Below are 22,876 nucleotides of genomic sequence, written 5' to 3' on the forward strand. Positions count from 1 at the left end.
TATTACTTACGTTGAAATGAACAATGAAAAGCACGCAGAATGCATGGTTTATAGTTCCTAACTGTTCCCTTCTTACTCCCCTTCCATGGACAACTGATATAATTTTCAAATTTTTTCTACTAATTTCTCGCTAGTGCTCCCCAGGCTGATCGATCAAAAGCAACAAATTTGATTCGTGAATAACTCTACTCCATGGAGTTTGCGATGTTTTGCACCAGAGTCAATACCCTGCTTCTCCTTGTAGTGCTCTGTTCTTCATGCAAGTTCATCCAGAGCCCAATGGACTTTGGTCCCTTGGACATCGCCCAGACGACCAGCACAGCATCGCTAGACTTTGGAAGCATCCTTTTCAACTCCCCTTCTGGGGTTCTAAGACCCGAGTCTCCCAGGGACATCTCACTCCTCCTCAGCTTCCTCTCTGCCTCCTCCTTTAGCCAGGTCACAGTTGCTGCAAGAGGAGCTGGCCATTCCATCTATGGCCAGGCGCAAGCCCCTGATGGCATTGTCATTATGATGGACTCCCTTCCCTCCACCATAGAAATCCACAGGAGAAGGGATGGTGAGGCAGCTCTTTCCTATGCTGATGTTAGTGGTGGGGTTCTTTGGGTGGAGCTCCTAGCGGAGAGCTTAAAGGTGGGACTAGCTCCAAGGTCTTGGACCGATTACCTCTATCTCAGCATTGGTGGAACTCTTTCCAATGGTGGCATCAGTGGCCAAGCATTCAAATATGGTCCCCAGATCACTAATGTCCTTCAACTTGATGTGATCACAGGTAGCAAGATATTTTCCTTTCTTTCATGTTGCAAGATAAATGGAATTTATGTTTTGATTTTTTTTTTTCTAACAATAATAGGAAAAGGAAAGCTTGTGACATGCTCACCTACAATGAGTTCAGAACTTTTCTATGCTGTTTTGGGTGGGCTAGGCCAGTTTGGCATTATAACAAGTGCAAGGATTTTACTGCAAGATGCTCCTCATAAGGTGTTCACTACAACCTAAATGCAGTCTCTCTATTTAACATTAACTTGCAGCTTGTTTTATGTGATTAGTCTCGAGTTTAATCCTTTTTAGGCCTTTCATGGCTTTGTACAGGTGAGATGGCTGAGGGCCTTTTATCAAGACTTCGACATCTTCACCAAGGACCAGGAGCTTCTGATTTCAATGCCAGAAAAGGTGGACTATGTGGAAGGGTTCATAGTACTTGATGAGCGATCCCTTCATGGCTCCTCCATTGCTTTCCCTTCCCACATGGACTTCATCCCTGACTTACAAAAGGGAAGTTCAAATGTCTACTACTGCATCGAGTTTGCAGTATATGTCTACGAAGCCAAGGATTCTTCCATAGAGCAAGTAATCCCTACTACGAGCCCCTGAAGCAATAGAAAGAGTTCCCAGATACTAAACTTACCGTTGTTTCCTCTGTTATGTGTCCAAGGTTGCGGAGGAGATCCTGAGGCAGATGAGCTACATGCCTTCACGTATATACAGCGTCGAGGTGTCCTACTTTGATTTCCTCAACAGGGTACGCATGGAGGAAATGGAACTGAGAAGAAGAGGGGTGTGGGATATCCCCCACCCATGGCTTAACATGTTTGTGCCCAAGTCAGGGATCAAGGAGTTCAGAGACTTGCTCATGGAGAACATCTCGCCACAAGACTTTGAGGGCCCTATACTCATATACCCACTCCTCAGAGAAAAGTAAGCAAATTTCTCTCGTCATGTATTCCTCTAGTTAAGATCTCTCTTCTGTTATTTTCTACTACACCTTCAAGTCTTCGACATAGCAAGAAAGATGACCCAACCTTCATTGTTGGGCTTTTCGTTACAGTCATCAGCAGCTTAAGACAGCAGATGCAGCCATATTTGGGCACTTGTACATCTCTAATTGGATTTTTCTTTTTCCTTTTCAGCTGACATTTATTTAAGACCGCCCCTTTTGTTTTCTTGTGTGTTTAATTCACCTTTTTCTTCTCTTCATGGGAGAATCTGCGGTGCTTCTTGACTTTTTTCTGTCCAAATTCCACCTTTGCAGTGTGCACTGCTGTGTAAAAGATGGGCCAGCTTTTATAGCTGCCATAGCAAAGCATTTATGCTAATTATTAGGTATCTTCTGCAATCCAAGCAGCAGAGACCACCCAGGGCTTGCAGCAGGGACTACTTTTGTTCGGCTCCTCTTCGTTCCTTGAAACCACCAGCCTCTCTCTGCTGCATTAATCTTTGCAATCAGACTTAGACCAGGCCCGTGAATTGTACTGGTGAACCAATTCCCTTGGCCGACTTGGTTAGTTATTTCAATGCTCGTGTTTAAGAACTTCCATCTAGGGTGGCAAAAATTAACTGTACCTGACTCTGGATTTGGTTCTAAGATTTTTCTATTTTCTTAGGTCCGGGTCACAAATTTTGAACCTATGTCAAGACTAGAGTTTTGACAGAAATAAGCTGCATAGGTTGTAGGGTTCAGATTGTATCTTTTAGGCAAAGGGATGTCTCATCTTCTTTCATGATATGAATCATTAGATCGCATCTTGCACAGATTTCAAAGCACTCCAACCGTTTTCTTCTATCTGCATAGATCTCAAAGCAGCCGCTATTGGAGCACTTTGAAATATGTGTAAGATGTGATCTAACTAACGGTTGACATCACCGAAAAAAGTTGGCCGAAAGATACGACCCGAACCCAGGGTTGTGCTCGGTCATGGCTATAGGGCAAGATCTTTTCTGAGTGGCTGGTCTTTTTCAAGTCGGAGTCATTATAGGTCGATCAAGTTGGATCAAGTCATGAGAATAAACTTGTTACAAGAATGGATCGAAAAATCCCATTTGTTATTGGGTTGTGTCGGCATACTTATCAAAGTTGCATATGTCATTACTCTATCAATCCGAGCCTAATCAAGGTTGACCTATAAAAATCCTAGCTCTGCCTCCATTTTTCTGTCATTCCCAAATTTGCACAATTGCACTAGCATGGCAAGAGGGGCTGAATTTGACCCTGCGTCCACCGATCCATCCACAAGCTGGTCAGCTACACTCGCCTCCAGTTCAAACCCGACCTCCAAGAACCGGCCTCGCCAAGAATATTACTCATCATGGCTGACTCGGTTCCACTCGGCCAACCGAGTCGAACTCGCCGGATAGAAACAGAACTCACCCCTTTTTTTTTTTTCTCCACCCTATTTGCTGGCCAGGTGGAGCACGAACACGTCGGCCGTCTTGCCGGAGGTGGCAGCCGATTCTACCGGCGGCGGCGGCGACGACGAGGTGGTCTACATCGTGGGTGTTCTGCGCTCTGCCACCCCCGGCAGCTGCCCACCGGGGTGCCTCCACGACCTCCTACGCCGCAACCGCCGCATTACAGAGGCCGCCGTCGGCGGCCAAGTTGGCGCCAAGCAGTACCTGCCCCACCACCAGACGGCGATGCAGTGGCGGCAGCACTTCGGCCGGGGGTGGGAACGGTTCGCGGCCCGGAAGGCCCGGTTCGACCCACTCAACATCCTGGCCCCGGGTCAGGGAATTTTCCCCAGGATCTCCGACTCCATTCCCAGGACTACTACCCGTTCTCCTCTCCTCCTCCACTCTTCTCAGTGACGCCTCCTTCTCTGTTGATTTTTTTTGAAGGGAAAGGAGAAAGGAAGGTTATGGAAAATGAATCATATTCTATAGACCTACTTTTCTTGCTTTCTTTATTGTTAAGTTTCTTTTTCTTTTTCTTTTTGTTTTCTTTTACCTCATCTTCTTTGTACATGGGAACAATGTTTTGCACCTTTGTATACAGCTACTGGACAAGATTCAGTTCCTAGGTCAAGTGAAGGATTAAAAAAGTTGTTTGCTCTTATTTATGGGTTATAAAAATGCTAGAAGTATTATTTTATGTCGATATTGTTTGATGAAATTACTTTCTAGCTCTTCTTTTGACTGTTGTTCAACAATCTAGACCTTCTGATTAAAAGTTTCCTTCTCAGTTGCTTGTTTTGATGGATATACTCTTAATTAGGTGCTATAAAAATGGTAGAAACATTGTCGTAAGTCTATATCAATTGATGAAATTGCTTTCTAGCTCTATTTTTAATTAACTATCACTCAGCATTCTGGACACAGTATCTAAAAATTCACTTCTCAATTGCTTGTTTTGATTGATAATTTATTATTAGTCTCTAGCTTATTACAAAATATAAGTGTGCATGAAATTAACAATCACTAGTATATATAAAACAGCCATGATTGCATATAAAATATATATCTAAATTGTTTTTTTTTTTGTGGTTAATGGAAAGCGGAGGAAGCAAGAAACTTCTCCTAATTTATTATAAAAGTATTAAAAAATTATAATAATGTTTTATAAGAAAATATGGGAAATTGAAATATGAGTAAGTTTTGTGGAGCACGGCTCAAGTTGGAGCCAAGCTTGAGCAACTCATTTAGTTTCAAGCTAAGCTTAAGCAATTTAGCACCTCAGCTCACCTTGATTCGCTTGCATCTATGCTTTTTGGTGATGTTTGCAACAGCTATATGTTATAGCTACATCAATTGATGTTTAGTGAATATTAGTATCATGCATATAACATAATTGTGATGCAACAAATCATCGGCGCATGCACTGTCCCAACTTACTAACTTTGTGCATTTATATATATAAAACACTTAAGAAGATAATCACTTAGCATCTAATAACTTATGGCCCATTCATTATTCAACTATAATGAAGTTAGATCTGCTTTTGATGTTCATCTTAGTCGAAGTGAAAACAAAAAAGAGGTCCATATATTAATCATGCCTTTTGAAAATGCAACCTTTATATGACTTGGGAGAGGCCTTTTATTTTGCTTATTTCCTATGTAAGTTTCTTTTTCCTTTTGTTTTTTTTTCTTTTACCTCATCTTCTTTGTACATGGGAACAATGTTTTGCACCTTTGTATACAGCTACTGGACAAGATTCAGTTCCTAGGTCAAGTGAAGGATTAAAAAAGTTGTTTGCTCTTATTTATGGGTTATAAAAATGCTAGAAGTATTATTTTATGTCGATATTGTTTGATGATATTACTTTCTAGCTCTTTTTTTGACTATTGTTCAACAATCTAGACCTCCTGATTAAAAATTTCCTTCTCAGTTGCTTGTTTTATGGATATACTCTTAATTAGGTGCTATAAAAATGGTAGAAACATTGTCGTAAGTCTATATCAATTGATGAAATTGCTTTCTAGCTCTATTTTTAATAAACTATCACTCAGCATTCTGGACACAGTATCTAAAAATTCATTTCTCAATTGCTTGTTTTGATTGATAATTTATTATTAGTCTCTGGCTTATTACAAAATATAAGTGTGCATGAAACAATCACTAGTATATATAAAACAGCCATGATTGCATATAAAATATATATCTAAAACAGCAATAAGGATGAACTGTAGATTAGGTAAAGATAAATTGTTTTTTTTTTTTTTGTTAATGGAAAGCGGAGGAAGCAAGAAACTTCTCCTAATTTATTATAAAAGTATTAAAAAATTATAATAATGTTTTATAAGAAAATATGGGAAATTGAAATATGAGTAAGTTTTGTGGAGCTCGGCTCAAGTTGGAGCCAAGCTTGAGCAACTCATTTAGTTTCAAGCTAAGCTTAAGCAATTTAGCACCTCAGCTCACCTCGATTCACTTGCATCTATGCTTTTTGGTTTGCAACAGCTATATGTTATAGCTACATCAGTTGATGTTTAGTGAATATTAGTATCATGCAGATAACATAATTGTGATGCAACAAATCATCCGCGCATGCACTGTCCCAACTTACTAACTTTGTGCATTTATATATATAAAACACTTAAGAAGATAATCACTTAGCATCTAATAACTTATGGCCCATTCATTATTCAACTATAATGAAGTTAGATCTGCTTTTGATGTTCATCTTAGTCGAAGTGAAAACAAAAAAGAGGTCCATATATTAATCATGCCTTTTGAAAATGCAACCTTTATATGACTTGGGAGAGGCCTTTTATTTTGCTTATTTCCTATGTAGGTCCACCATGATGGATCGAAATCACGATTAGATGATGAAACATCTTATTGTTACTTCAAGAGTATTCCACAACATTAAGACTCTTAATTAATGGGATTTGTTAGTTTCAGTCCTTAAGAATACCTATAACACAAATTACGATCACAAAAGTAAAGTTCTGAAGAGACGTGCATGAGAACTTTATATGTTTATGCGATATTCAGCGTTGGATGCTTTCTGATTGTAGAACGAATGGCAGATATCATTATTGTGTAAAGGAGTCCATGCAACCCCCTTAGTAACTAATTTCTCCTGGTCCATATCATTCCTAGATGACCCGTTTCCATTAGGTGTGAGGACAATCTTGCTGTTGAAGGGTATGAAGACAATCAGGAAAAAAAAAAAAAAGAGGGTTTGAGGACAATGAGGAAGAGGGTTTATTGACTTGCAGTGTAGACAGTGGTGGTTGAGACTTTTTCTCCTTTTTGTTTTTTAACCTTTTTCTCCCCTCTCCTGGCTTCCTTGTGAAAAAAGAACCCACTTTGTGGAGTTTAGTTTTGCAATTAAGCGGTGTTGTTTTGATTTTGTCTTTGTTATCAATTCTTAAGCAATTTCAGGGTTTTGGTTCATGGTTTTTCATGTAAAGTTGTGTGTATAGGTGCATAATTAGAAACTTGCAAGTATAGACAGTGGTGGTTGAGCCTCTCTCTCCCCCTCTCTCTCTCTTTTTAACCTTTTTCTTCACTCTCCTGGCTTGCTTGTAAAAAGAGAACCCACTTTGTGGGGTTGAGTTTTGCAATCAAGCAATGATGTTTCGATTTTGTTATTAATTCTTAGGCAATTTCAGGGTTTTGGTTCATAGTTTTTTTTGTAAAGTTGTGTATAGGTGTATAATTAGAAACTTGCAAGTGTACACAGTGGTGGTTGAGTCTCTGTCTCTGTCTCTCTCTCTCTCTCTATAATCTCTTTCTCCCTTCTCCTGGCTTGCTTGTAAAAAGAAAACCCGCTTTGTGGGGTTTAGTTTTGCAATCAAGCAGTGTTGTTTTGATTTTGCTTTTGTTATTAATTCTTAATCAATTTCAAGGTTTTGGTTCATGGTTTTTCTTGTAAAGTTGTGTATTGGTGTATAATTTTATTGGAAAAGCTTGAGAACTCGGGTAATTAATTCTTGATTTCATAGGATTATAACTCTTGTCGGTCATATACAAAATCTAAAGCTATGCCTTTTTTTCTCCCTTTGCCTGCCTATCCCAATTGGATGTCAATTGATGGCGTCCAAGGAGGTATAATTCTTAGAATCGAAATTATTTTTGGTATTTTGCTTCGGAAGGGATTGAAAAGAATAATGCATTCTAGCTGGAAGGATTTGGACAAGGCCAATGCCCAAACACCATCTCCACAAGCAGCCACTGCCTCATTGCTTGAATTGATCATCATATAAGTTGCTTTTACAAGGGTGCACCACCAAACACCAATATGTTTTGTATTAATCTGGATGTGCGAAGTATTCAAGGCTGTTTGTAAACATGTGAAAATTATTTTGTGTTTAAGTGCTTGGATTCACTACTATATTTTCCAAGTCATGAATTTTGTCGATGCCAAAAGTTTTTTTTTTTTTTTAACACGAAAGCATGACAAAATTATCTAGAGAAGGAATTGCTCTAATGTCAATCCTGCAACCATCACAACTCTATCTTTGGAAACAAATGACAAGGTGATTGATAGTCCTGCTTATTAGAGTGCAGTAACTTCTTCCCCATAGAACTTTCAAGGCTAGTCTTTTAAGATCGCCCGTCGTTAAAACATTTTAACAACGTGGAATTTGACAACTTCTATTACAGTATATATGATGTTTGTGACCCATTCGTGCAATATCTTCTCAATATAGCAAATGTTTTCACGCGGCAATCCTATTTGCTCCTAAGCATCTCTTTCTCGGTCAAAATTGGAATCTATGGAGGTGTTCTGTTTTTCTTCTTCTATTTTCTTTTTGATTTTCCCATTTTTGTCTTGATGTAAAGAGAGCTCATCACCAATTCACTAAAAATATAAATGCACGAAATATTGGTCCCATGAACATGACAACATTTATTATCTATTCTATTATATCTATTATGTATATCAAAAATGGAGGCTCAGTTTACGCTGAGCTCTTTATTCATCATGTGAACATCGGTATTATGATGCTGATATTAATATGTTGGCTATTATTTAAGTTTATTATTTAATATGTAATAGATATTAATGACGTTGATATTAATATACTCGAGTATCATTAAAATTTTCTACTTAATGTGTATTTATTATATTTTATTATATTTCAATAACAATCATAAAAGGAAGAAAGGGATCAATAATGCTGATATTAATGATGAAAATTTCTATTTGACTACTCAATTTGTGCAGCTTCATTCATTATGTGGATGCAATCATTATTAAAGTTCATTAGTTAATATGTAATAGATATTAATCCATAGATACTCTAGCACTCTCTATTTGTCATGTAGATGATGGTGCTAATAATACTGATGTTAATATATTGACCATCATTAAAGTTAGTTGCTTAATATGCAATAGATATTAATAATGTTGGAATTAATTTACTCAGCTATAATTAAAATATTTTACTGAATATATCAGATAAATTTGGTTATTAAAACCTTCTATTATTATAATTTATTATATTATTATATTTAATTTCAAGAATAAAAAATGTATACCAATGTTAATGTTGCCGGCACTGGAAATAATTGCTTAGCCACTCATGCATACAGTATTAAATATACTGGCCATCATTAAAATTTATTACATAATATAGATGTAGATATTAATATGCTCAGCTATTTTTAAAATTTATTGCTTAATGAAATAGAAATTTAGTTATTAAAATCTTATATTTATTTAATTTTTCCATATTTTTATATTGTACCTTAAAAATGGTTGAACAAAAATCTAAAAAAATCATATCTCTTGCATAACATTAATAAAGTCGACATTAATGATGTTTTTCTCGCCCATCACTAATATTTATTATTTAATATGCTAAAAAAAATTTACAATTAATTTTTTATTTAATTGAGTGGTTTTTCTTCATAAATGATCTTTTTTGTGCATATAAATTTTTTTATATTTTTTTTAAAGTCAGAGAACTCAAAGGCTTTATTAGTAGAATTTTTTTTTATTTGACTTTTAAATTTTTTTTTAACATGGATTTAAAAAAAAACGTATTAAAATAAAAGTCCTGCGCCATATTTTCTTTTATAATCCTCGTCCGATACGATTATTGTTCCCGCCCATCTCACCCTGATAATTCTAAATAAATATAAGACGACAAACCTCGCCACACAAATCCTCGCAACCGTTCCCCTCCTGCTGACAACGTTCCCATGTTCGGTGGCCCCCACTTTTCAGACCACATTATTTTATTCAGAAAAGGACGCTGTCAAGCCCCCCATGTGATACAACTCGTCTCCCGGCACCGGACCGCCCCGATCTGCTCCGGTTCATCCAGACCGCCGAAAACACTCCACGTGGACCGGGATGCGGCATCAGGAGACCGGACCACGGACCGGCTATCCTGTCCCCACCCGCGAAGAAGATCTCCCCCGTATCTCTCGTAAACCCCGTACGGTACGGCCTCGCATATCCCCCCTCGGGAACACCAATCCACCAAACCGGGTCCGGTTTCCCTCCCCTCGGTCGGTGCCCCTTCGAGTGCAAAAGAAAATAATTGACCACCTTTTCAGCGGAATCTTTCCTTCTTTATAAAATAGTTTTTATTTTGTCCTTGGGAGTTGGGAGTGAGAGGGACGGGGATCTCCCTCGGTACGGCTCGGAAGATCTTCTCCACCATCTCCTCCTGCCATTTGTTCCTTAAATTAACTCGATCCCCCCTGATGTCCGTCCATTCAAGACACAATATAATTAATTGGACCAGGAGAGCAATATCTAGATAGATTCGGTGACGCAAGAAGACTAGGGGAGGATAGGGATGGGATGTCGATGATGATGGCGAGATTGTCCTTTGGGTTGGCCCCCGAAGGAGATTAGTCAAACCGTGGACTTCTCCCCTCCCTTCCCTCGAACCATATCTCGGGTTGCCCTGCCCGAGTCCATGTGGGATGTCCCTCGGGTGAGACGTTGGGTGAGGTTTGGGGAGGAAATCCGGAGCGGGGACCTCCGAGGGTGGTCTGTGGAGTCGGAATCGACGGTGGATTTGGTGTCATTCCCTCTGGTCTCGGTTCTCCCGCTTCCTCGGATTCTCGGTGGATCTTGGGAGATTTCCTTCCCCTTTTGTTCTCCCTCCCCTTATCCTTGCCTTTTCGTTCTGGTGAGTTTGGGGATTATATAAGCCGTGGGAGAGCCAAGAAGAAGACCACCTCCGAGTCTTCTCTGTTCTGTGTTCTGCAGCTATTCCGGATAGAGAGTGGGTTAGAGGGTGGGATAATTATGTCATCGTCGAGAGGGGATTTGGGTGCAGGCGGAGAAGCGGAGCGCGAGCTCCATGTTCTGGCGGTCGACGATAGCTCCGTCGACCGGGCGGTGATCGCCAAGCTTCTTCGCAGCTCTAAACATAGAGGTTGTTTTGATGTCTTTTTTTTTGGCTTTATGATTTTAAAAGTTATGACATAGAAATTTTGATCTTTCTGGGTGAAGTTTATGGGATTAATGAGAGAAACTTGGGTTTCGCAGTGACGACCGTGGACAGTGGCAAAAGAGCATTGGAGCTCTTGGGCTTGGTACGCTTATTATTTATTTCATCATTTTATTGTATTATTGCTGATTATTATTGTATCTAAGCTTAATACATGGTACTAATCATTTGACTGGTCTCTAATGGCATTTTTTTTTGGGGTGGCAGGAGCCCAATGTTAATATGATAATTACGGACTACTGGATGCCCGAGATGACTGGGTATGAGCTCCTCAAGAAGGTCAAGGTCAGTGTATTCCCCCATATTTTTTTTTCCTGAAAAAAATTGATGAATGTGTTATTGGAGGCTTCAATATTCACAATGTTGCCGTTGAAACTTTGTGGCTGTAGGAATCGTCGACGCTGAAGGAAATCCCTGTGGTTATCATGTCATCCGAGAACGTAGCCAATAGGATCAACAGGTGGTCGTCTTTTCCACGTTTCTCAAAGCATACAAGTGGAAATATGCCTTCATGACATTATTTGAATTTTTTATTTTATTTTATTTTTGGATCAGGTGTTTGGAAGAGGGAGCAGAGGATTTTTTGCTCAAGCCTGTCCGGCCGTCGGATGTGTCTCGTCTGTGCAGTCGCATGATGAGATGATGATCAACGGGCCTCGCCTTTGATGCATGGATGATGGATGGATGGATAGGTCGATAGATCGCCGAGTTCCCTTTTCTTTTTTTTTTTATCCTTATACATATATTGGTCTTCTGAACCGGAACTTTTTTTTTCCTCTGTTGGAGAATAATAATATAGTATAGAAAAGTTTTGTGTTCTTTATTTTTTTTTTCAGTTTTGAGAATTTTGTGGGTTGCTTATCTTTGGGAATGCGCGCTCAAGGAATGGAATAGCAGCTTCGGATTGTCATCCATGTCTTTCAATCTTCTCTATGCTTTCTGCTTAGAGCTCATTTGAGTAAAAGACTCTGTTTGTTATTTCTTTTCTTTTCTTTATGACAGTGGTGATCTCTGTTTGGTCGGTTTATTTAGAAACAATATTAGCACTGAGGAAGTGCAGAAAAAAAAAAGGTGTAGATTGTAGTTTTTATTTGGCCACGGTAATTGAGTGGGTCGGGATCCGAAATGCGCGGCTGGAAATTGGTTCTTAGACTAGAGAAAGTACAGTTTTCAAAGTATGGTTTTCATCATTCTATGCACCTTTATAGAAAGGTAGACGATGTCAGTCTGGTTGTCTTTTTTTTCTGCTCATCGTTCTGAAAGTTTTATTTGGATGGACCATGAATCATTGCGAGAATCTGAGTAGTTTTTTATTTTTTATTTTTGTTGGCAGTATTTATATTAAAAAAATTATATACTATACAAGTATTTCTACTGCATTTTTTTCATTTCCTGATGGATTTTGCTTGATGATAAGCATGCAACTTCGGATTTCCTGAAGCTCTGGCATCCTATCCTTTCATTTGATACTGAGTTTGTTTCATAATGCGGTGAGAGATTAGAGCTTATACGTATTTTGAAGTCTAATTATCTTCTTTGAAAGCAGAGAGAGGGATGGGTTCCATTATACAATTGCTTAAAGTTTAAGTACCAATATGTTAAGATTAGAACTAGACCACGTTGTTGTTGTAATATCCGGGCCCAATCTAAGCCCGATATCCTTTTCGGCCCATGGTTGGCAGCCCATTTGAGGGCTGCCACCTCATGTTAATTGAGAGGACAGAGGAGTCCAGCTGTCGGCACTGGGTGCAGCTGAAACAATGCTGCTAAAGCGGTGACTACCGCTTAAGAAATCCCCAAATCCCCTGCCTTCTCTCCTCTTGATGTATTCGAGATAACAGAGAAAGAAAGAAACAAAGAGAGAAAGGAAGGGGAAGGAAGAAGACTCACCGCGTGCGGCCGCGGGCGTCGCCGGCGCCCTGGAAGCTAGGTAAGCCCCTTCCTCCCTATCTTCTAATTTATTCAAGATAACAAAGAAAGAAACAAAGAGAGAAAGGAAGGGGAATAAACAGGGCTCACCGCGGCCGCGAGCATCGCCGGCGTTGCTGGCCTCGGCCGCGAGCACCGCGGCGTTGCAGCCGGCCGTGAGCGCCACGACCATCGCGCGGTGCGGCCGTGGGCTCAGTCGCGGGCATCCCGTGACACTGCTAGCTCTCCCGGCGCGTCTCTCCTCCGTGGGAGAAGGGAGGGCCGCCGTAGGCGCCGCCGGCCTCGGCTAGCCTCTCGAGAACTCCGTCACCCTCATCCCGAGCTTGCCTTCCTCCCTTCGCAGGAGAAGAAAGGGGGGAAGGAAAAGAGGGATCGGGAGAAGAAAAGAAAGGGAGGAGAACAGAAGAAAGAAAGGAAAAGAGAGAAGGAAAGGAAGGTTCGGGAAGAAACAGGGAAGAAAAGAAAAAGGAAAGAAAAGAAAAGAAAAGAAAAAGAAAAGGAAAAGAAAAAAAGAAAAAAAAAGAAAGAAAAGAAAAAGAAAAGACCCTATCGGATCAGATCTGGGTTCGGGTCCGAAACCCGTTAAGCCTAATTGACCTATATGAACCCCATCTGGTTTTAAACCGAGCCCAAAGGTTCCAAATTGGGTAAATTGAACTTGGGCTAGATCCTTGGATGGGATCCAGGCAAGTAAGTTCATAGTGTGATGAACTGAGAAATTATATAATAAATAAATAGGGAATAATGTAATTTCTATGATATTGTTTTAGGTAATTAAGGATTTGTCACCTGGACTTGATAAATTTGGAAAGCGAATCACTGTAAGTAATCTATTTTAATCTTATTGTGGATCATGTTAGTACTATGTTTATTAAGATTTTAAAGTGTTATTCGTGTATATATTTCATGAATGGGTGTATTATAAAATGTAAGTAACCTATCCTAATCTTCTATGGATCATGCATGTAATTGACCTGTCCCAACTTTATTGTGAATTATGTATCTTGAGTTATGAATTATGCATCATGTATATGAGTGGTATGTTCTAGCCATATAATGTATGATTATGCATGTATTGAGCTTATGCAGATTTTATTATGCATGCAAGATGAATTGGGTTACATTGCTATGTAATTGTGATATCCATATGAAATAAGATAATGAATTGCATCTAGTTATGTGCACTGCTTGCAAGGGGTACCTAAGGGTTCTTATTGCTACGGGCCGAATGCAACTGAGCCGGCCTTGCCAGTGGCCGATAATGACTGAGCCAGCCCCGCCAGTGGCCGACTAATAACTGAGCAGGCCCCGCCAGTGACCGATAATGAATTCGCCGTAGCATCCATGAGGTACTACCTACAAGAAGTATTGTTTACGGACTCTTAAGAGCTACTGATCGAATGCAACTGAGCCGGCCTTGCCAGTGGCCGAGAATGACTGAGCCAGCCCCGCCAGTGGCCGCCTAATAACTGAGCTGGCCCCGCCAGCGGCCGATAATGACTTCGCAGTAGCATCTGAGAGTATGACCACGGCATGCCGGAGGCACGGTTATATATGTGCATTTCATGAAAATTCTTGATTGATATAAAACACTGAATTGTTTACTCAGCATGAATATTTTATCATGATGATTTGTTATATAGTATACATGTCAGCTTCTCAAACCCTATTAAAACATGTTTAGTATTTTTGCATAATCAAGCATATGCTAGTAGATGTGCATGATTTACCAGGGTTAGCATGGTTCAAGTGTATCATTGTATATGGAACAACGGACATTTGATGTATATGTTAGCCTCTCAAATCCTGCATAAACATGGTTATCATATTTGATGTAAGTGACCCTGCACAAATCTTATTGATCGCAAATTACTGTTTAAGTTATAAGTATGAAATGATGAAATAATATTTGATATGGTGTATTCTCAAAATTAGGATCATATGATTGTATGTGATTCATGAATTTGGTTAAATAGTATTTCTTCATGAATATATGATTGGGTATGAATTATGATTATGATATATTGCATGAAAATGATATTTGAAGCATAATCATGAGGCTCGTTCCAGAGCCTGGGTATATGAGACGGGTGTTTCCAAATCCTGTAGATGCGTTTTGGGGAGAAGCAAAATCGGTGAGGGGTTAAGTGCGGCGCATGCGCGTGCGTACGGACCCCGGAACCGGCCAACATCTGGCAGGGGAGCCCCGTGTTTCCCCCTCATGTGGGCCCGATAGTCACGTGCCCTGTGCAGGCGGGCCGTGACATTTATGAACGTGCCTGGCCAAAGCATACATTATTTTACGACGAGTTTTTGAATATATCCTTTATGAAATGTTGTATTTTGCTATAACTGCTATCTCCTTTAAATGATGCTAATCGCATGAATTCTTATGTTTGATCCGGTAAAATTATGTATGATTACTTACTAAGCCGTGTAGCTCATATCCATTCATTTACATTTTTCTTTCAGATCCTCACCACTGATAGCTGTCGGAGACACTTTAATTTGGTATCAGGGCTTCTTTCCTTTGGGATAAAATAAGTATACTTTTGTGTACATAAACTACATAGAAGCTCTGTATTTGGGTACTGACCAGCATGTTGTACTAAGAATGCTTTCATATATAAAGGTTTGGTTGGTTTGACTACCCTGTAACCCATGTATGAGGCTTCGTGCTATTGTGGGCGGTAGTTGGCAATAGCACGGCCGTGTCACAGATCCGGGTTCGGGGCGTGACAGTTGTAGAGCCAGTAACACCAGCACCTCCGCCTTGAGCTACGTATCCACAACTTCCCAACAGTCTGCAGATATGATACGAACCAACTCAGTTGTTATGAGTTGTTGTAACTGAGAATAATATTGTAACTGATCCTCAGCTGTATCTGTGTATATATATCTATCATGTAATCACTGACTATGTGGAAAACCTTTTAGAAAACTGTTACTCATATCTTTACATGGTATCAGAGCTTGCATTCTCCAATGAGTTTTCTTTTTGCTCCTCTTCCTCTAACTCACGTCTGTGCCATGGCTGATTCCTCCTCCCCGTCTGTACATCAATCAACTTTTTCTTCCACGGAAAATTCCCTTGTTGCCATCAATGCTTCATCCCAGATTACTGCTCGTCTTACCCCCACCAACTTTCCTTCCTGGCAAGCCCAGTTTGAGTCACTTCTTCTTGGGTATAATCTCTATGGTTATGTTGATGGCACGTTGTCTGGTTCCACCAGTTCTTCCTCCAACCACTGGTTTCGTCAGGATAAACTAATCCTGAATGCTATCCTGGCCTCTGTTTCTGATGTTGTGGTACCCCTCATCGCATCATCCAAAACCTCCTGCGATGCTTGGAGCAAGCTGACCAAGCTCTATGCCAGCCGCTCTCGCACGCGGGTCATGCAACTTAAGGAGGAGCTTACTCTTCTTCAGCGTGGTGATCGCAGTGTTTCTGTCTACTTACACTCGGTCAAAACCATTGTTGATGAACTTGCTCTAATAGATTCTCCATTGCCAGATGATGACATTACTCTCTACGTTCTCAATGGTCTTGGTCCTGAATACCGAGACATTGCCGCTCCCATTCGAGCCCGGGAGACATCTTTATCCTTTGAGGAACTTCATGACCTCCTTGTCAGCCATGAAGCCTATTTGAAACGGCTTGAGGCATCCTCTCCAGCACTGGTGGCTACTGCAAATTCCTCTCAGCGCAGGCAGTTTTTCGGTTCGCGTTCCTTCAAGCGATCATTCAATAACTCTCGTACCAATCCAGATCACAAAGGTGACTCAAAACAACGATACTCCAAGCAGCGGTATGCTCCTAAATGTCAGATCTGTGATCGTGTTGGCCACATTGCCAAGCATTGCCCCCAGCTACCCTCTTCCGCGCCCATGGCAAATTGTGCTTCTGCCTCACATCCGCCTGACAAGCGTTGGCTCATTGATTCAGCAGCTTCCCACAACATCACCGGCAAGCTTTCTAATCTTCATCTACATTCCGAATATGACGGCACTGATGAAGTAGTTATTGGTGATGGTTCAGGTTTGCCTGTCACACACGTTGGTTCGTTGACTCTTCCCCTTTCTACTCGTCTGTTTCATCTTAATGATACCCTTTGTGTTCCTGATCTTCAGAAAAATCTCATCTCGGTTCATCAGTTCACCAAGCACAATTATGTTTTCATTGAATTTCATCCCTCTTTTTCTCTTGTCAAGGATCGGAGGACGGGGAAGCTTCTTCTGCAAGGACCATGTGACAATGGTGTGTACCCTCTTCCAGACTCGTGTGAGCGTCAGCCGTCTCCTTTGAAAACTGCATTCGTTCATGAACGGATTTCCTTGGCTGGCTGGCACGGTCGTCTCGGACATCCCTCTCCCAAAGTTGTTTCGCGTCTAGTTCGTTCCTTCTTGCTTCCTATTAACAGTTCAGTGTCCTGCTCCAACCTTTGTAATGCTTGTGCTATCAATAAAGCTCACAAGTTGCCCTTTCACTCACATGGTATGACTAGTACTGCTCCCTTTGAGCTTCTCTACACTGATGTTTGGGGTCCGTCTCCCATTGTCAGCTTCACTGGTCACCGGTATTACATTATATTCATTGATTACTTTACAAAATACATGTGGTTCTTCCCCCTTAAACAAAAATCTGACGTCCAAACATTATTTCCTCAATTTCACCGTATGGTAACCACGCGTTTCAATACAAAAATTCGGAGCTTATACTCTGACAATGGTGGAGAGTTTGTTGCCTTGCAATCCTATCTCTCTCGGCATGGCATCAGCCATTACACTTCAGCTCCTCACACTCCTCAACAAAACGGTGTTTCCGAACGTCGTCATCGTCATGTGGTTGAAACAGGCCTCACTCTCCTCACTCATGCTTCTCTTCCACGAGAGTTCTGGTCCTATGCCTTCGCCACTGCCACTTATCTCATCAACCGAATGCCCACCCCAGTTCTAAATTATAAGTCTCCTCTGGAGGCTCTGTTTGGTCTGCCACCTAACTATCTGAAGCTTCGAACCTTTGGCTGCCTCTGCTATCCGTGGCTTCGACCTTATAATACTCACAAGTTACAGCCCAAATCCCTTGCATGTCTATTTGTTGGCTACTCCACTAGTCAGAGCGCTTACCTCTGTCTTCATCTTCCCACCAAACGTCTCTATGTCTCTCGCCATGTTCAATTTGACGAGGCTGTATTCCCTTACAAAGAGTCTGTTTTCAATTCTTCACTTCGGCCGTCTCCGGTTCGGATGTCTTCCACTGATGCCTCACCTGTCATTAATATACCAATGGGGGTCTCACCACTGTCGACATGTTCTTCTACTGATGCTTCCTCGTCACCTTCGACTGCGTCTACTGCACCGCCTTCTTCTCCTCTGCCAACTTCACTCGCCTCCTCCACTGAACGGTCTGCTGCTCCTCCTGATGACCAGCTTCAGGATCCTCCACCGGCCCGTCCACATCCCATGATCACTCGCTCCATGAACAACATTTACTGTCCAAAGCGGTTGTTTGTTGCCACTAAATATCCGCTACCTGAACCCATCGAACCAACCTGTGTCAGCCAGGCTCTCAAAGATTATCGCTGGCGCACTGCAATGTCTGAAGAAATCACAGCTCTTCTCAAGCATGGCACCTGGGATCTTGTTCCTCCCAGTGCTGAGCAGAATATTGTGGGAAACAAATGGGTGTTTCGGGTAAAACGAAATTCAAATGGCTCCATCAGTCGGTTCAAAGCTCGCCTCGTCGCCAAAGGTTTTCATCAGCGTCCTGGGGTTGACTACGCTGAAACCTTCAGCCCTGTTGTCAAATCTGCCACCATTCGCCTTATTCTCTCAATTGCTGTCATGAAGGGATGGTGCCTTCGACAATTGGACATGAACAATGCCTTTCTTCATGGTGATCTTGCTGAGTCTGTGTTCATGAGACAACCACCTGGGTTTGAGGATTCCTCTAAACCTCATTTCGTCTGCCAGTTGAAGAAGAGTATCTATGGCCTCAAGCAAGCGCCCCGCTCCTGGTATCGTTCTCTTCGGGACGCTCTGCTCAGTTATGGTTTTCACACTTCCCGCACTGATACATCTCTCTTTATTCATCTTTCAAATGATTCTACATGTTACTGCCTGGTATACGATGATGATATTATTATCACCGGCAGTAATTCTTCTATTGTTTCTGACATTATCTCTCGGTTGAGTGCCCGGTTCTCCATTAAAGACTTGGGTGATCTTCACTACTTCTTGGGTATCGAGGTCATTCCAACCACTCAGGGCCTTTTTCTTTCCCAGCACAAATATGTGCGTGATCTTCTGGCTCGGGCTAACATGGATGGAGCAAAGGCAGTCCAAACTCCTCTTTCCACCAGCACCTCCCTCGTTCTTAGTGATGGTTCTCCTCCTGCTGATTGTACGGCATATCGCAAGATCGTCAGTAGTCTTCAGTATCTCGGTCTCACTCGGCCAGATATTGTCTTTGCTGTTTATCGTCTGTCCCAATTCATGCATCGGCCAACTACTACTCACTGGGCTGCTGCCAAGCGATTGCTTCGATACCTGAAGCATACCATCTTTGATGGGATTCATCTCCGGAAAAACAGTGCTCTGGAACTTCAGACCTATACCGATGCTGACTGGGCTGGGGATCATGATTCCAGGATCTCTACTACAGCTTTCATTACCTTCCTTGGTCAGAATCCAATTTCCTGGACTGCTCGCAAACAACGAGCCGTCTCTCGCTCGTCCACTGAAGCAGAATTCCGAGCATTGGCTGCTACAACCTCGGAAACAGTTTGGCTGCACTCTCTTATCTCTAAGCTTGGTCTCATGCTTATGCATGCTCCACGACTTCTCTGTGATAATATCGGAGCCCATCACTTTAGTCTCAATCCAGTTCAGCACTCCCGCATGAAGCATATTGAGATCGATCTGCTCTTTGTCCGGGATCTGGTACAGAAAGGTAAGATCAGACTTCATCATATCCATACTACTGATCAGCTCGCTGATCTATTGACCAAACCCCTGGCTCGTCATCGTTTCCGGCTGCTCAAATCCAAGATTGGTCTTGCTGATGGCACGTCCATCTTGCGGGGGCGTGTAGAGCCAGTAACACCAGCACCTCCGCCTTGAGCTACGTATCCACAACTTCCTAACAGTCTGCAGATATGATACGAACCAACTCAGTTGTTATGAGTTGTTGTAACTGAGAATAATATTGTAACTGATCCTCAGCTGTATCTGTGTATATATATCTATCATGTAATCACTGACTATGTGGAAAACCTTTTAGAAAACTGTTACTCATATCTTTACAGTTGTAACATGCTGAGCTTTGGTATCTCGGTAATATTTCTTGATAACGATACTAAGTAGACTAAAACAAGCTACTTGAATGGTGTAGGAGTTGCTTCTAGCCTAAGAAGCTGTTTTGAAGCACGTAACTTGGAGTTGTCGGCTGGAGCCCAATGTCGAGGAAAGCGTTGAGAAGTCCCAGCACCGCACGCGGTTAAATTCCAACCCATTTAAAAGGCGTGTCGCACTGTAGAGACTTACCATGAAAATCCGAAAGAGTTTTCTCGATTTTGTCGTGATCTCTTATTCTCGATTAGATTGCCGAATCCATTGTGATCTTCCGTAGAGGAAGAGCTGCCGGTGTTTGGGCCCCCGTTCGGCAGTCTCGTGACGTGCGTGGGACTAGACCTAAAACAATATGGGGCTCATGTTGATGTCGAGTTTGGCTTGACCCAATCACTTCTTTGTTCTTCCAAGCCAGAGGTCTTGATGCCTTGGCCTTTTCCGCTGGGGAGGACTGAGGAGAGACATTGGATCTCGATAGAACCATGTCTTTGATCCAAGGATGCGTCCACCACTATTGTACATAGAGATGTTTTGCATGTGGCAATGTAAAGGAGGAGAAATTACATCCTACGTGACTGTGTATCATATGTCCGTGCTTGTTGCCAGTTGTTGCTGCTAGGAATCGGCCTAGCAAGTGAAGTGTTGGTACTGGAGGACTCGGCGATCAACTGTTTGGATCGTGCTAGGTTGCGACTCAAGGTAGGAGGTAGGTGCCGGGATTCTGGTCCGCGACTGTGCTCTAATCTAAAATAGGGAATACGAAGAAATCCTATTGCTAGGGTGTGTTTGGTGGGGATCTTCCAATAGCTATGTTAGGACGATACTCAGAGAATAGAAGGAGGTTTTCAACAATAGTATATCAGAGCATTTATCTGAAAGGTGTTTCGGAGAGTTGGTTGTATTGGCGAAGGTGAGAACCTAATGTCGTGGAGTTCAGGCATGCGGATCGGCCATAATTGCCAGGTCTCCACACCTTCCGAATATCAAATGTGGACGTTTTGCACATGATTTACGTCTTTGGTACATGTGATTTAAGAGATTGTGTGGAATCTCGGTTGGGATGTCACCAGCCATAAAGAACTTTTGAAATTCAAACTTGGTTACATGCTTTCAGGCATACTAAGTAGCTGGCCTTGACTGGTGGTATGCCGGCTCCATGGTGAGCTTTGGTTGAACGACCCCTCGCATAAGCTATAGTCAGTTTTGATACATATCACCGATCATAGCCACTTGTTTCTTTAATGATACACGGAGATGATGGGCCTCATAGAAACTGAGCCACCATGATTCACGGACATGGTCATATTCTACATGCTACATAGGATATAATTTCTCGTAAATAAAATTGGTGCCATAATAAACCATCCTCTTTTTTTTTTGATGAATTAGTGGTCATTAAAAGATTGTAACATTTTAATTATAGGTACAATATCTGGACTGAGCTGCCCACTTTCATGGTGATCACCTAATGTGTGGCAGAAGACATGGAAAGGACAACTGCCGAAGGCCTTGCTATGTTGGTTACTCAGTAGGCGGCCGGATTCTTGTGAAGGCAGCGAAGGCCCATGTATTGAAACGCGAGTTTGGCAAAGAACGTAGCCATCTTTTTCCGGTCACCATAACCGGACCGATTACAGGGAAAACAGGTTCAATAAGCCAGTGAGATCAAGGCCATCTCTTTCTCAATGACAAGGTCGTGACATGAGATGTCATACGCGCATGTTTCTTGGATCCTGCGAATGGGGACTTGGAGTGGTACAAGGAATCAAGCTGCAAAATTAGTGACTTCTAACGTCACATGAATTTAGGTGTACTAGTGGAGCTTCATTAATATATTTTTCAGATGGTTGTAAAATGTTTTTATTTCTTTTAAAAAACTATACGGGCATCCTTCTAAATTGAGATGAAAAATATTTCTATCCGATATTTTTAAACTTTTCTATCAGACAAATATAACTTATTTCTTTTTGTTATAATATTGCCCAGCAGCCCATCTGTGATAGATAAGTTAGATTTTTAATTTCTATTGCGTTCTTCTTCATTAAAGACACACACAAACACACACAGATATATTGGTACATCGGCGAACCATACATAATGAGTGTGAGTATAGCCTATAAAATTAGAAAGAAGTAGAAAATATAAAAAAGACGGTACAGAGTCGTGTCTTTCTCGGATAACACCTAACACCTCTATCTTTAAGAAGGATCCACTGGAGATATTAATTTCACCTTTCTTGATGATCAACTGCTTGTTCTGAGCTCATCTATGCAGGATCGGTAAATGACATTGACATAGTGGATGGGGAGGGGTGGGGAGCGATTTTGTTGATTCAAGAGGTTAGGGTTCAAAAGAGGGCGAGGAGGGAGGTGAGGATCCCACTGGTGAATGGAGGAGGAGGAGGGCTTGGGCTTGGATGCGGCAGCAAGATAAGGCGTGCTACGACTAAGAGTGCGGTTTGGGGTTGGGTGGAGGAGGAGGGGGCGATGGAGGTTTGGTGGATGGGGATAGGGTGAGAGGCAAAGGGTTGAGGGGAGAGGTGAGTGGCAATGGCAAGGAGGCGAGCATGGGGTCATCATGACTGCAAAAAGGAGGCGACCTTCGAACTCATTGAGATTGCATGGCGAATGGTAGTCACTGGCTTCGCCTAAGAGTGTGTCGATATTCTACATTCTTATCCATCAACTTTTGTCAAGGAGAGTGTCGCTCGACTTGGGCTCCACCCCCGAATTGCCAAGGAGGTTCAGAACATTACCTATATGGAACTCAAGGATAAGATTGCTTGCTGGATTAAAGCCCTCAACTTGATCTTTTGCATTCGCATCCTTGGCGAGTGTTGTCTCATTGGTCTTCATGATCGATTGTTCACCGGCCTCTTTGACCCAATCTTCATCGCCCTCCATGGCCGGATCTTCACCGGAGCTATGAGAGAAAAGAATATGAGTCGAGTTCCA

General features: G+C 41.7%; 2 protein-coding genes across 2 annotated transcripts; both read left to right on the top strand.

The window, feature by feature from the left end:
• The first annotated feature begins 146 nt into the window (after positions 1–146).
• LOC103724327 (cytokinin dehydrogenase 3-like) lies at positions 147–3,813 on the top strand. The gene is made up of 5 exons (XM_008815554.3): positions 147–772; positions 854–981; positions 1,093–1,350; positions 1,436–1,698; positions 3,186–3,813. The coding sequence occupies exons 1-5, from the start codon at positions 193–195 to the stop codon at positions 3,583–3,585; spliced, it is 1,629 nt and encodes a 542-aa protein (XP_008813776.2). The 5' UTR covers positions 147–192; the 3' UTR covers positions 3,586–3,813.
• Positions 3,814–9,929: 6,116 nt separating this feature from the next.
• On the top strand, positions 9,930–11,551 carry LOC103723950 (two-component response regulator ORR5-like). The gene is made up of 5 exons (XM_008815052.4): positions 9,930–10,568; positions 10,682–10,728; positions 10,851–10,928; positions 11,033–11,103; positions 11,199–11,551. The coding sequence occupies exons 1-5, from the start codon at positions 10,439–10,441 to the stop codon at positions 11,284–11,286; spliced, it is 414 nt and encodes a 137-aa protein (XP_008813274.1). The 5' UTR covers positions 9,930–10,438; the 3' UTR covers positions 11,287–11,551.
• Positions 11,552–22,876: the final 11,325 nt, after the last annotated feature.

This window comes from Phoenix dactylifera, chromosome 18 (genome assembly GCF_009389715.1).
Source record: "Phoenix dactylifera cultivar Barhee BC4 chromosome 18, palm_55x_up_171113_PBpolish2nd_filt_p, whole genome shotgun sequence".
NCBI lineage: Eukaryota > Viridiplantae > Streptophyta > Magnoliopsida > Arecales > Arecaceae > Phoenix > Phoenix dactylifera.